The sequence below is a fragment of the Clytia hemisphaerica genome, unplaced genomic scaffold (genome assembly GCF_902728285.1).
Source record: "Clytia hemisphaerica strain Z4C2 unplaced genomic scaffold, Clytia hemisphaerica genome assembly, whole genome shotgun sequence".
NCBI lineage: Eukaryota > Metazoa > Cnidaria > Hydrozoa > Leptothecata > Clytiidae > Clytia > Clytia hemisphaerica.
In genome coordinates, this window is record NW_027104146.1 from 2,406,259 (window position 1) to 2,420,603 (window position 14,345).

General features: G+C 36.6%; 1 protein-coding gene across 1 annotated transcript in view; it reads left to right on the forward strand.

Annotated features, from left to right (window-relative positions):
* Window positions 1-14,345, forward strand: part of LOC136813972 (DNA-dependent protein kinase catalytic subunit-like) — a 159,395-nt gene that overhangs the window by 142,759 nt on the left and 2,291 nt on the right. The window contains exons 59-66 of the mRNA XM_067070485.1: window positions 7,870-7,937; window positions 8,563-8,726; window positions 10,412-10,623; window positions 11,312-11,396; window positions 11,864-12,085; window positions 12,291-12,350; window positions 12,595-12,730; window positions 13,003-13,070. Of these exons, the coding sequence (XP_066926586.1) occupies window positions 7,870-7,937; window positions 8,563-8,726; window positions 10,412-10,623; window positions 11,312-11,396; window positions 11,864-12,085; window positions 12,291-12,350; window positions 12,595-12,730; window positions 13,003-13,070 (1,015 nt within the window). The remainder of the gene's footprint in view (window positions 1-7,869; window positions 7,938-8,562; window positions 8,727-10,411; window positions 10,624-11,311; window positions 11,397-11,863; window positions 12,086-12,290; window positions 12,351-12,594; window positions 12,731-13,002; window positions 13,071-14,345) is intronic.

Consider the following 14,345-nt stretch of genomic DNA (forward strand, 5'->3'; position numbering starts at 1 on the left):
TAGGTATGAAAGTTTTTGTAAAGTATATTTCGAAAATGATTTTTTGCAGGGAAGGCATCAATTTCCTCTTATAATCCATTATGAACTTACTTTTTATAAGCACCAGCTAATTCAAATTGAGGCTCGGCTGTTCTTATTTTCTTATTTCTGGCTTAAATGTTATTAAAATATTCTGAAACTTGAATTGAATTGGCTAAAATTTAGCCTTGTTTTTTTATGAAATTGTTCTTATAGAAAAAATGTATTTATTAAAAATGTGTGGGTACCTCCTGGAAAATGGCAAAATTTGCAAAAATACCCTTGAAAAATCTTTTTGATTGATACCGTAAAGTGAGGGTGGACGAACTGTCTTTTACCGCCGGGAAATTTTAGAATAACTTTTAACCCCCTCGCAAAAATATTAGACAATTCAATGCCAATTATTTTTTTGGAAATTTGTATTCAAAAATGGTGTTTCCATTTCGACGAGATTGTTTATTGTCTCAAAGTATAGCTTTAAGGAGAACATTCGCCCTCTTAATGTTTGATGTAAAAATTCTATTTCATCTCCTACGCATACAGGACACTATGTTTTGAAAGTTTTATTAAAAGTGTTATTCTAGGAGTGAAAAAGGAATTTTTAAATATCATCAGATTATAAATGTATTAGTTAGCAGAGTACCATATTGCAGGAGACATTATGTGATATAACTGGTTATTTGCACCTGTTTTTGGAACTTATTTGTACTGTTTTAGAGGAATAACACATTTATGCATTCCTTCTAAGCCAATCAGATTGCTCATATTTTTTTTGCACCATACGTTAAGAAAGGAATAAAATCTGTATTTTTTGCTACAAAAATATCATTCAAGTTTTAACCCTCAAGAAGACAGGTAATCTTTGCAACTCGACTCGCTTCTTCATCCTTCGATTCACACTTCTATCGGAAAGCTAACAGGAAATATCTTACGAAATATCTTGCCCTAAACAACATTTGATTCACCGGTTGGTGACCCGCCATTTTTATTATCAACCCGTGTACGAGCAGTTACTGCAAGCTTAATCAGAAATTTCAACTTCTATCGGCTACTGACGAAAAATATTGACAATGTTTTCAAGAGGTATCAATACATCAAATCTTCAATACGATGTGGAGAAACTCAATCTGAAATATGGTTGCTATCTGAAATTCATCGGTTCAAATAACACTAAACTCTTAAAACAGCTTTGGAAAGCTGAGAATGATTTCCTACCACGATCTGAATTATACATAGGGAGCACTAGTGCAACGCTTTCTATTGTTGTGATCTTGGTTAATCTGTTATATCTGTATGGTCTGTGCAAAACCAACAAGAGACTCACACAGGTGCAAATGATGTTGGCGTACTTAACAAGTATTGATTTGATCGGTGGCTTCTTAGCGTTTCCGTTAATCAGTGTCGGAGAATTCTACGGTCAGCCATGCGATTATCAAACTGTTATGATGGCTGTCATTGGGTATGTTTCTATCGGAGATACAACAACGACGACGATCATCAGCATCTTAAGATTATACTCTATCTTGAGACCACTCAACCGAAATCAATTTCCCAACCTCTATATCGTAATCATCATACAAAACATATTCAACTTTTCATCAATGGTAACCTTTGTGATCATTTTCAAGTTTGCCACCACCCTGGTCAATTTCAGGAATGTTTGTTTTGTGGCCTTAGCAACGTTGACCGTTTTAGACTCGACCATTTTGTTCTGTATCTTTGTCTCTTTACGAGCCCTACGCAATCTAAAAGGATCAGGTGCCTCACGACTTTCAAGAACAGCCATTCGCAAGCATCAAAAATCAGCAAAGACGCTCTTAATCATCGGCAGCTGTATGTCGATTTGTTTGTTGGTGCAAGTTGGAACTTTTTCTTTTCTCTATAAAATACTCGCAAATGGTCGACTCAGAGGAAAAACCTTTCTGATAGCCAAATTTTTATTTAATGTGACACAAATGGCAAGTCTTTTGAACACTGGATTGAACTCTATTGTCCTTATATCACGAAGCAAGAGTATAATAAGATTTTATAAGGACAAATTTCAGCGACAGCCAAGTCGTTCCTCGGAAGCTATATCTCAAGTATAGCCAGTACTTTATTAGACTAATTATACATACATTTTTTCCTATATTTAACGATTACAACGGAATATTTTTTTTAATTTAGAGATCTGTTTTCCTTTAGAAATACAAAATGTTAAATAGGTATTTACCAACCTAGTGATTGCTGATCCTTGCTTGACCGGATGCAATATAAACCAATATAATAAGTCTTCCCAACAGAAGACTTGATGAACACAATCCAACTTGAACCAACACAAGAATCAATATGAACGTTTACCATTTACAGATTACACATAAAGCCCCACTGGCTATCATATATTATTGTTTATCACTTTGTATTATTCATCTATAAGGTAGAGATTAACAATCTCCCCTTTCTTTGTCTTTTTGTATTTTTGACAAAGTCATATTCAACCAACAAAATCAATTTCGTTCCCATCCCTGGTGACCCCCTGCAAAGTGCAGGTTCTACCGTGTCTTGGCAGGATAGTTGAACGACAAAGTTTTCAATATATACATTATATACATCTTTGAACATTTACCATTTCGTTTCGTTTCTTCTCTTTCATATCACTTCTTTTTTTTTCTTTTTTTTTCTTTTTTTTTTATCATTTTTGTTGGTTGTTTTTCATAAAAGAAGAGAATAGTATATACATCATTATTAACAGGTAAATTTTTACATTAAAGCTGATTTGTTGTCAAACACATTGACAATCGAAGAGGTATTAGCACCCTTCTTCGTTAAGCAATCAGCTAATTGAGATTTTGAGGGAACCCAAACAAGTTTTGAAATCTCATTATTTTGCAACATTTCACGAATGATTGCAACGTCAACTCGTAGTCTTTTATCAGACAACGACGTTGTTGAATTAGCAGCATTATACAGTGATTGACTGTCAATATAACACTCAATTCTACAACCTTCAGTTCCCAAAACCTCATTGAGAATGCTTTGGAGCCAATAGCACGATTCAGCTGCTTCTACAAGTGCCAGCATTTCAGCTGCAAGAGTGCTCTTTACCACTCTTTTGATCCTCTTTGACTGCCAAGCAATTGGTGACAGTTTCTTTGAGATATCGTCTGATAGCAGTATGATATAGCCTCCTTGTGATCCTCCATCATTAAGGTTGGCATAGGATGCATCAGAATGCACAACAAATTTTAGGTGATTGATGTCTTTCAATGGTGGGAGCTTGATCATGACATCATTTTGCAATTTCTTTCTCAACACTTTATTAGCATCTAGGATGTCGGCTACAGTAGCATTCTTCATCTTTGATGCAAGTTCACAGCAATCAAAACAAAATATCTGGTCTGGTTTGCGTAGCAGCCCAATTCATCTGACCAACCAGCATACGTAGCTGCTTTGTTTCACCACTTCCTAGTGGTAGATTCCTTTGGGTTTTTCTCTCTTTTGCTGACAGGAATAGGCTTTATTGATTGACAGTATCGTGTTTGTTCAATTTGGGATTCCATTCTTTGTCTGTGTGATATTGAGTCCAAGATACTTGAACGAACCAGTTTTCTTCTGTTCCAATCTCGAACGTTTGTTTGAATGGTTGGATAACTTTCTGCACAAAATCCATGGTGCCACCCCAGAAGAAATCGTCTACATGAATGACAATTATCCCCTTGTAGACTTCCATTTTTGTGAGAGTAGAATAATCCTGCATCGTGTTTGCAACATCGAGCCCCAAGTGAGGCCAAAACCTCTTTGACACGAAGGTACCATGCTCTTGGTGCATCTGTCTGATAGTCCATACACACAAACATTCAGTTTCCAGATGTTTTTGTTTTCAACTTCTGGTGGGGGCTTAATGAACACATCCCTATCGATTTGTTTGCCTTGGAGAAAGGCTGCACGAACATCGATGCTGTTACATTTCCATCCATTTGTCATCATCAAGGTTGAAGCAAGTCTCAAAGCTTCTTTACTACAGGTTGGTGAATTGACTTGAAACGAGCGGTCTTCTTCAAACCCTCTTGCCACTAATCTAGATTTGATTGATTTCTTTCCATCAATAAACTTTTCAGTGAACACCCATCTTGTTGACACACACTTTTTGTCCAGCATCGGGAACTTCTTGGTAAAACGTTGTTTCTTCTCCAATTTGCCAGCTCTTTTTTCTTTAGATTCGTTCAGCAAAACTGGGTCAACATCCATTCCGTTGACAGAGTAAAAGACGGTTTCAGCTTCTTGGGAATCCTCAATATATGCACCATTTATGCCATTAGCCTCCTCATCACTTGATTCATTTGGATGCCATTCTTGAACACTGTTCTTCCAATCAATGCACTCGACTGTATTGTCTTCATTTTTAATATTGAGCCAATGTTTGTATTTTCCATTTGCTTTACCAGCCCGAGAAATGACTTCTACAGTTTTCCAATTGGTATCATCCCTTGGAAGATATTTAACTTTTTGTTTTGGTTTCGGTAGTGTGACATTTTTCTGTACCACACTATCTTGCATTTGTCCAGCTACTGATCTAGCGATACCATCTCTTCAGTTTGTTGCTCAACATTGTTTGTCGGTGTTATTTCTTGTGTGTCATCATCATCGGAATCGCTGTCCACACCTTGAGGGAGCTGTCTAGGAGTTGATGGTGCATCTGGATTTGGTACATCCTCCTGATTTCTTGGTGGGTTGTATTGAACTTCTGACTTCTCGAGCATGAGTCGGCAAGGGTGTTACACGCACATACACACTTCCATGTTTTAACCAACACCTGTTGACCATCTTGCCCCAATTACTGTACCCGGGACCTTTCCATTTTGGATCATTTTCCTTTTGTAATACACAGAGTCCTGAGTGACATATTTCACATCCACAGAACTTCCAACATTGTGTCGCAGAGCTCTTCGAATCTTGTCTGATGCTTCAGAAGCTACAAAGGCCTTTCTTGCTGAGTGCATGGCGTTTAAGTTGTCACGTACGACTTCACTTGTTGTCTTTCCTTCAAGCGCAGGTAGTTTGTCGGTAAGTACTCTGATGGGAAATTCGGATTTTTCTACCAAAAACAAGCTGATTAGGACTGAAACCATGGATATTGTGTAATGCATTCTTTGCGCTAACTGCCCACGATAATGCGATTCGTAATTCACAATCTACATCCTCACAATCTTGGTAACAATTCTCTCCAATGATTCCATTATGTCGCTCAACCAATCCATTGCTCCATGGGCTTTCAGCAGCTGTAGTCTTGATTTTGATATTGAGATTTTCACAAAAAATCTTGGAACTCTTGATTGTCGAACTCACCCCCATTGTCAACAAGAAACTTATTTGGGTAACCAAAAATCTTTATCCAGATGTCAAATAACTGTCCAACGATAACTTCTTTCTTCTTCTTGCTCTTGATGACCGATGATGCACTGTACCGAGTTGCATGATCAACTAGATGCAAAAACCATGTTTTAGAGGACCCTTCTTTCCACTCCTTCAAGTCCATAGCAACAGTTTCGTTTAAGTGATGTGCCATCGACAAAACCAACAACAGGTCTTTGGGGTGTCTTTTGTACACTTGACATATCTTGCAAGACTCGCACACCTTTTTCAGAACGTCAATATTTTCTTGATCATCAACGAACGCCAGCATCTTTCAAAAGACTTTTTGATTCGGTGATAGGGCGCATGACTAAACTGTCTGTGTAGTTTTTGCATCATTCCTTTCTTCTCTTCTACTGAGTTTGTAGAACCAAATAAAGCCAAACTATCGCATTCAGATTTTCTGTTGCTGTTGAGATCATTTGTGCAATATCCGAGTGGGATGCAATAGTGACCAGAGGAAGTGAACATAAGCTTTTTGAGTTTGTCCAAAATTGTGGACGTTGTCGTGGATGAAATCAATATTCATTTCAGCCTTTTTCATGGCATCTTTGCTCAAAAGTAAGGTAAGTCTCCATCGATGACATCAGTTTCGATAAATACATTCTTTCCTCCAATGTATGCTGGTACCCTTTACTTTCTTCAAGGATTCCACACTATCTCCATTGCCAAACTTGAAGCTTGTGCTGCTTTTGAATTCCTTCACAGTTGATAGTTGATTTTTGTCCAGTGTCTCTAGATAGCATCCAAGCCACGTTTTTTTTTCCACATACATTCTTTGTACATCCAGAGTCCAACACTGCTGTGCCAAGGGTTTCTCCCACAAAAAACTGCTTTAAAGTGTCACTAAATAAGGCTATCCTCGTCATCTTCTTTGCTCTTGTTCTTGTGCTTCATTAGATTGTCATATGAATCAGGACAATCCCTGGCCCAATGAAACACTGATCCACAAACCATACAAGTTGAAGGAGCACCGTCTGGTCCAGATGGGTTTCGTCTTGGTTTTCCATCTTGATGTCTTCTTCTTTCCGCACCACCATGCTGTCCACGACTTCCTCTACCTCTAAAATTGAATCGTCCACGATTAGGTCGAGATCTTCCACCACGATTTGATCTATCACGGTAATTTCCATAGTAAACTTCTTCTTCTGCTCTTCCTCGTCTCTGCTTGTTGTCTCAAATGTCATCTCATCTCGCGACTCAAACTTCACCTGATTGTTTACAGCACCTACATCCTTGCATTTGTTTGAAGATACCGAGAGGCTCAAATCTCCAAAAACCTTGCGTAGTTGGTCTTTCATGAATTGTAAGATAGCTCAGTCATTGTTGCTCTAATTAACTTTTTCGTGTGAATCTGAGATGTTTGCATTATTGAGGAACTCGTACGCTAAGATACCATCAGGAAGAATCATTTCGTAAGCTTTGGCTTTGTTGTACAGGCGTTCAAACTCGACAACAAAATCTGCAATTGGCATATCATTGGGTCGTTTAAACTTCCGAAAACTGTCATATGCTTGAAACGAGAGTTGCAGCTTATCTTTGAGATACAGTTTTATCTAGTTGTGCAAGCACCTTGCTCACACCATCATCTTTATTTAACTCGTCCACCTCTAATTCCAGCGCAGCTTCCCTTGCTTTGCCTTCAAGAGATAATAAAATTGCCAAGCCCTGCTTCTTCTTCTCCAACGAAGTGAAGAGCTGCCAAATGGTTATTTCCTTCTTCCAGTTTTCGTAAGGAACATCCTCCTTCAATGCCGGCGGGGCTTTGATATCATTCTTGTTTGCCATAGTGGATCGTTGTTCCCTCTGCTACCAAATGTTAAATAGGTATTTACCAACCTAGTGATTGCTGATCCTTGCTTGACCGGATGCAATATAAACCAAATAATAAGTCTTCCCAACAGAAGACTTGATGAACACAATCCAACTTGAACCAACACAAGAATCAATATGAACGTTTACCATTTACAGATTACACATAAAGCCCCACTGGCTATCATATATTATTGTTTATCACTTTGTATTATTCATCTATAAGGTAGAGATTAACACAAAAGGTCTATTTTCCTTTAGAAATACAATTGAAATTTTTATCATTTTGAAAAACAAATGATCTATTTTCCTATAGAAATGCAAGAAATGTTTTTTCATCTAGAAATCAAGAAAACTTTTTCCTTAAGAAATACAAGAATATGTGTTTCGAATATTGTTGAGCTAGAATCTGACAATGCGTCTGCGTGTATGTGTGTAATAAAAAGTATTTTCTTTCGCTTTTTTTTTGTTTTTTTTTTATAATTTTGATTTTCGAGGACTGGGCACTAATCTTTTTCCCTTAAGAAATACAAGAGAACTATTTTCCTTGGGAAATACAAAAAATAAATTTCCTTGAGAAATACAAGAAATAATTTTCATTTGGAATTACAATCAAAATGCAACTTCCACATGTTTACATTTCTTTAGGGATGTTCAAGTGAAAGCTATGATCAAAATGTATCAATATTCTGACGACAAACTGAAGTCAAAAGGAGGTAACAATAGATTCTCTACCGAAATTGATTTTGCAAACATGAATATCAGTTGTATAGCCAAAAGGATTTATCTGGTATAAGATTTGAGCGAAATTTTTTATGTTTTAACTTCAGCTCTGAATCGTCTGTACGAAAACCTTACTGTAGGCTAGATATCTCAAAAATGGTCCATTCTGCTGAAATTTGGCGAAGCTCTTCCTGGGGATGGTTTCTTTTTTTTTTCAATTTAGATTTTAGGGGTGTGGACATGAGCTTCTACAAAGACGAGACTAAAACTTTAGGGCTGCCTTGAAACGTCAAAAAATGGTCGGATATGGTTGAAAACTATGTACACTTGTTTGTTCCTTGTGTGAATACCCGGGGCCAGTGGGCACCAAAAAATACCCTCCCTTTGTACTTTTTTAAATGCGGAAACTTGAAATTTGCGATAACACTCGGTCATTTTGTAGCAAACGTCCATTATCAAATTTTCTATGGATAAATAGTACGCAGTGCTGATGAATCCCAATAAGGACAAAATGCATACACCTGCTCTGCCACATAATCTCCTAAGAGATGATTGGATGGCAGAAATTCTGCAGATTTCTTCACATTAAAAAATATATGAAAATATTTCTTTTTCCAGAAGTTGACGCTGAGGATGCAGACAATGTGGAACATGCCATGAATATTGTCCAAAACTTGTTGTCCGCGATGAAATTGAATTCCGATAAAGCGAGGTTGAGGTTCCCAAGACTTTTACAAGTTGTTGAGAAATTTGTTGCTACACGAGATGAATTTACTAAAGCGGTACTTACACGTTTTTTATAAGGAAAAACTATATAAGAACATAGGGATTCGATGGCCTAAATGTTGAGAATAAGTTAAGAACATTTTTCAAGGCTTTGTGGACTCTAAAACACCCGACTTCCTAGAAAATTGGAAAAAAACACTAAAATGGTGAAATTAAGAAAATGTTAAGAACATTTTTAGACTTGAAACTCAAAAAGTTAACCCTTTGACTCCGCTGTCGACCGCTGTGTTTGACCCTACAGCGCGCAGTGGTTTTTCATAAAAAGTCACCTTTTACGCAAACCGGTATAACTTTTAAACAAAACAACTTCAGCTAAAAAGTTATATATCTTTGAAAAGGAAAATTTATCTGCTTTCTTCTGAGCCATAACATAACTCCTATACTGCATTTTATCTCAGTCAAAGTTTCAAAAGGTTCAACACTACATTTTACGACACCGAAAAAAAGTACAAAATATGGGCCAATGAAAATCTATTTTTTCAAAAGCTATTTTAGTGAAAAACAAATAAAAAACTTACAGAACAGCAGTAGAAGACATTGATGTGTTGAAGGATAAAAAAATTCTTCTGCACTAAAACTGCCAAAATACTTGAAGAAATCTCAAATCCTTACCTCTAACTTTCATAACAGTCATTTCACCGCCTCCATCTTGAATTTGAACGTTTTTCAAATGTTTGTTTTGATTGCGCACTTCATCCTAGCCCTTTGAAACCTATACTTTCCGGAATGGAAATTTATCACTCTTTTCAAATATCATAACCATTTGATTCTCACAACAACAGAAAACTAAATATCATTGCTTAAATGACCATACATATAAAAGACGCGTATACGCGTCCCTCGTATATAGGCGCGGACGCACATGTGCGTCCCGCGTGGGCTAAGGGTTAAGGACATCCGATGGCTTCAAAAAAAATTTTGGATGCTCTTATAAAAAAACATTTACTATTTGCTATGGGTATTTTTCAGAATAAGGGAACTGGAATCTGGAATTTGCCCACAGATAACGCCACATATGCAAGGCTATTTCTAGATGTTTTGGTCGGAAAGCTGATGTAACTTTGACTCCCACACATCGTGAATTATTCCAGGCTTTTAAGTTCGTTAAGAAGTCATAAAGGAAAAAGTCTTCTAGTCCCAGTCGATTGTCTCTCTCGTTATACGGTAGTAGTAGCGACCGTAGTGGACCGTGCAGTTATAGAGCATCCGGCTACGGTGCGCAAGGTTGTGGGTTCAACCCCAGTCGGGTCATACTAAAGATTCCAAAATGATACTTGATGCTTCTCTGCTTGATGCTCAACAATTAGGAGAAGGATCAAGGGTGATTGGAGCAATGCGCAGGGAGAAAGATCGGCACCCTCCCCAACCTTCAGGTAGATAGCTATCGAAAGAGAAGCATTCGGGCTGCCTCCGACTGCCGTCGTAGACGTCGTATACTACTCATAGTAGGTTTGAAGGGGTTAAGGATTCTTTTATTTAGAAGGACAGATGGCAACTTTCTTTGAGAAAATAATTAAAAGGTTTTTGGATTATCCCATTTGTCCTATTCGGCCATATGATATATTTTTGTGACCTTTTAATAAGGTTTTTGAAGAGAACTACCGACGGTTTCCTGGGCGGCTGTCTTTTGTCACATTCATCTGTTTAATTTTACACGCTTTGTTTTTCTCTCGTGTGTAAGGTCAAAGAAATCCCATGCTGGATGTTTTTGGACTGGATCAATCAAATCGTTGCTGTTATTGACAAACCCATCCAGGAATGCGTTCAACCGATTCTGAAAGGGGTTGCCAGAGCTTATCCACAAGCTCTCATGTATCCCTTAGGGGTTTGTAAAGATCAACTTGCTTTTGATGGCACTGTTGAAGGGCAGAAGATGAGGAAATTCTTCGAAGAGTAAGAATTCATTTCAACCACGATCAAATAAGGATCGCCAACTTTAAATGTGTATAAAAGTTAGGAATTCGTTGATTATTGACGAATACAATCGGATTTGCAAATAATTAAAATTATGTATTATGAGAAAGAGGGGGGGGGGCGCTGATAGATTTTGTGCTATGGTAATTTGATCATATTTCTATCATGTGTTAGGAGCAGATGACATACTGATAAGTTTTCATACTGTGATGGTGGAAACCATGCCTAAGTTTCAAAAATAAATAAAAATCCAAAATTGGTTTTTCAAAAAGTGGTCTGTGAACCACTTTTTGATATGTTTCTTATTCAATTTGAGGGTGTTAATTCCTAATTTGAATGTTACCAAGCTTGAAAACCGCAGTTTTTGTGTAATTTGCGATTTTTTGCTATTTTAGGCAAAATTGTAAGCACTGAAAATTCATGACTTTGATCTAGAAAAGTTGAGACTTTGATATAATACATTCTTTTGCTCAGTTTGAAGAGCTCTATCACGTGGTATAGGTCTTTTTTGATTTTGAAGACACCCCCCCCCCCCCAAAAAAAAAAAAAAATCGCGAATTTTCAGGGCTTACAATTTTGCCTAAAAACACAAAAAATCGTTCAGTCCCCACTCATGTTTAACTAAAGCTAAAATTCTAAACTGATATTTAAATCTTCCCTGTTTTAGATTATCGAATACGATCCGATGCGACTTGTTACAACCATTCTCTGATGCTCTTCTACAAATGACACATCCAAATTTATTGTTAAAGGTCTTGTTTTTAAATAAGAGGATATCGTTTGCTTATTCATCAATTTTAATTCACAAGCTTTTTCACATAGAATTGACATGGATGTGGAGCAAGATTGGTTAGAAAGAGGGAAAGAAAAACATTTTTTTGCTTATATCAGCATAATATAACAATAGGCAGACACTGTCCTGATATGAAATATGTACGTGATATGAAACGGGATTTTGAGGGGGTGACGAAATTTTCCCCCGATGAATTTAAATAAAACCTTTAAGGGTACGTCCCAATTCCACTTCTCCCCCTAAAAATTTATCAGAAGAATTGATATATAAATTACTTTAATAGTTAGACGCGCACCTCCGCCTCCCGAAAAAATTCCATTGGTTGCATTGATTTTCGTAACTACTTTATTGACACCGAAACAACTGAAAAAAAATCCATTTTAAAGATGGTCGATTGTTAATTTGCTTAAATTCTCATTTCCACAGGATTTAATGGAGGAACTTGGGAAGCACGTCGAAACAAGAGATCAAAGAAAAGTTAAAGATTTTTTCCGACAAAATTTTGCTAAATTCTTCATCGGTGAGACAACGAGACGTGGGAGAGATTCAGCGCCTGGTACACAAGATAGTATGACGTCATCATCAACATCGTCGAGCAGTGGAGGAAGTTATTATTTCGAAGCTGGTTCTTTAGGAAAGAAACTGAAGGTATTATATTTGTATAGTATTGATTTGTTACAAACAGTGAATACGCCGTGACTGAAATTTAGCGCGTAGGTTTCTTATGGGTTAAATTCACGAGAAAGTTTTAGGACTGTCTTTAGATGATGCCAGCTCTGTAAAATACGTACTTCTTTTGTTGCCGACCATGACAATCTTTTCTGTAAATGAAAAAATTTTTCTCTGCTTTCAGGACATTGTGAAGAAGGAACTCGGAAAAGATGGGGAGAAGTTAGTTGGAATGTCATTAAGCGTAAGTATAAGAAAATTGAGATCTAGTACCCTTCACCTCTTCCTATTAAAGGTAATACGCTTCCGAATAGCATCATGGACCTTCCATTAGGAACATTGTCTTTTCGACACAGGAAAGGAAAATGCTGATTTTAAGCCCCTTAAAATAAATATTTGAATATTAAGAGCATTGAGCCTGAAAATCGGTTTTAATTTAACGATTCTTATGAAAAAATGGGCATTGAATTGAATTTATTTTTCTTTAGGGTTATATGGCACTAAAGGCAAAAATTCTAAAGCAACTTGAAAATCATAAGGACTTTCGTGGTAATTTGCAGCACTTCTCTCCATGGCTAAGTCAATTTCAAGCTGACATGTTTAATCAGCACCTCGAAATACCTGGTAAGATAATAGTAATAACCAGTACATCAATCTACCGCTAACTACCCTTGCAAATACGGATCTAGTCTCCCAGTTCTTTTTTTCTCCCCTAAAAGTTAGAACTCGCATACGTAATAATGCTATCTTGATCCCGAAAAAAAATTAATACTATGCAGAAAAAAACAACGCAAAGTAACAGGGGCTCCTGTAAGAAAGAATATTTTGCCAAGAGGAACGGTAATATTCTTAAATTATTTAAACTTGTTACTTGTTGTTGTTGTTGTTTTCACCAGGCCAATACAGTGGTAAACGAAAACCGATGCTTGAATACCATGTCAAAATTGCTGGCTTCGATGAAAAGGTAGGTATCAGATAAGAAAAAGATTTAGTCTTCTCTCCGACCTTCTTCTTATCGATAAGAAAAAGATTTAGTCTAGTTTGTTAGGCCGAAAGGTATTTTAAGTGTGAAAAATCACATCTATTTTATATGCTGGAATGATTTTTGGAACGGAAGCAAAAATGAGGCCGTTCTATTGGCTTAATCTATATTATAATACGCTTAAATCCGAAATCCGCCATTCTCGCATAAAGCTTTTTTTCAAAATGATTATTTTTTCTTTTATTATGAAGCACATGGCAACTCTTTTTAGCGCCTTTTCGGTATTGATATTTCACTTAGTCAATTTTCAGCCTTAAAATGAAACCCGTAAAAACATGTATTCTTTTTCCTTTTTGTAATCTTCTTTTTTGAACATTTTCAAGATCGCTTTGAAGAATGTTTACCCACAATGGCTAAACTACTCCAAGCATAAGAATAGTTTTACAAGATACTCTTGATTGAAGTATTTTTTATAGGGCCGCCCCTCTCCAGCGGTTTGCGTGAATGGGCTTTTTCACCTGCGCGAATGCGTGAAAATTGAAAAAAAAATTGCGTGAATGCATGAATTGGAAAGCTTCGCGTGAACAAAAATTGCGTGAATGTGTCAATTTTGGAAAAATATTTCCGTGATTGTTTGAATTCAAGGTCCGCTGGGGGGGCTCTTTTAGCAATACACGATCTTCTTTCCTTGTTATTACATTGAAAAAAATGGCAGTTTTGATTCGATTTGCTCTCAAAACACCTTTCTTGCAAAATCAGCTTGGTGAAAGTAGCAAAAAAATGTTTTAGATAATTTTCTTGAAACATATTAAACATATTAAAATTATCCTATGTTATTTTTTCCTTGGAAAATACAAGAGATTGTATCGGTCGATTTTCCTTGAAAAATACATGAATTTGCTCTAGGTTGTTTCCATTACCACATACAAGAAATGTGTTTTATCTAATTTTTTTGAAAATACAAGACGTACATAATTTTCCTTGGAAAATACAGGAAAATGTTTTAATCAATGTTCCATTCAATAAACAAGAAATATTGTAGTTAATTTTCCTTGAAAAGTAAGAAATCGTTTACATATTTCTCACAAGTAAGAAATACATTTAATTTCCAGTAATGACAGCGAGCGAAGCGAGTTTATAATTCTCATGGTAAAGATAGTTTACTCTAATAGGCCATTGCAAGCACATTAAGTTCATCTCATTTTGAACTATATGAAACCATCGATTTTGTGGGGGCTCGATTTTTTGAAAGTTAAA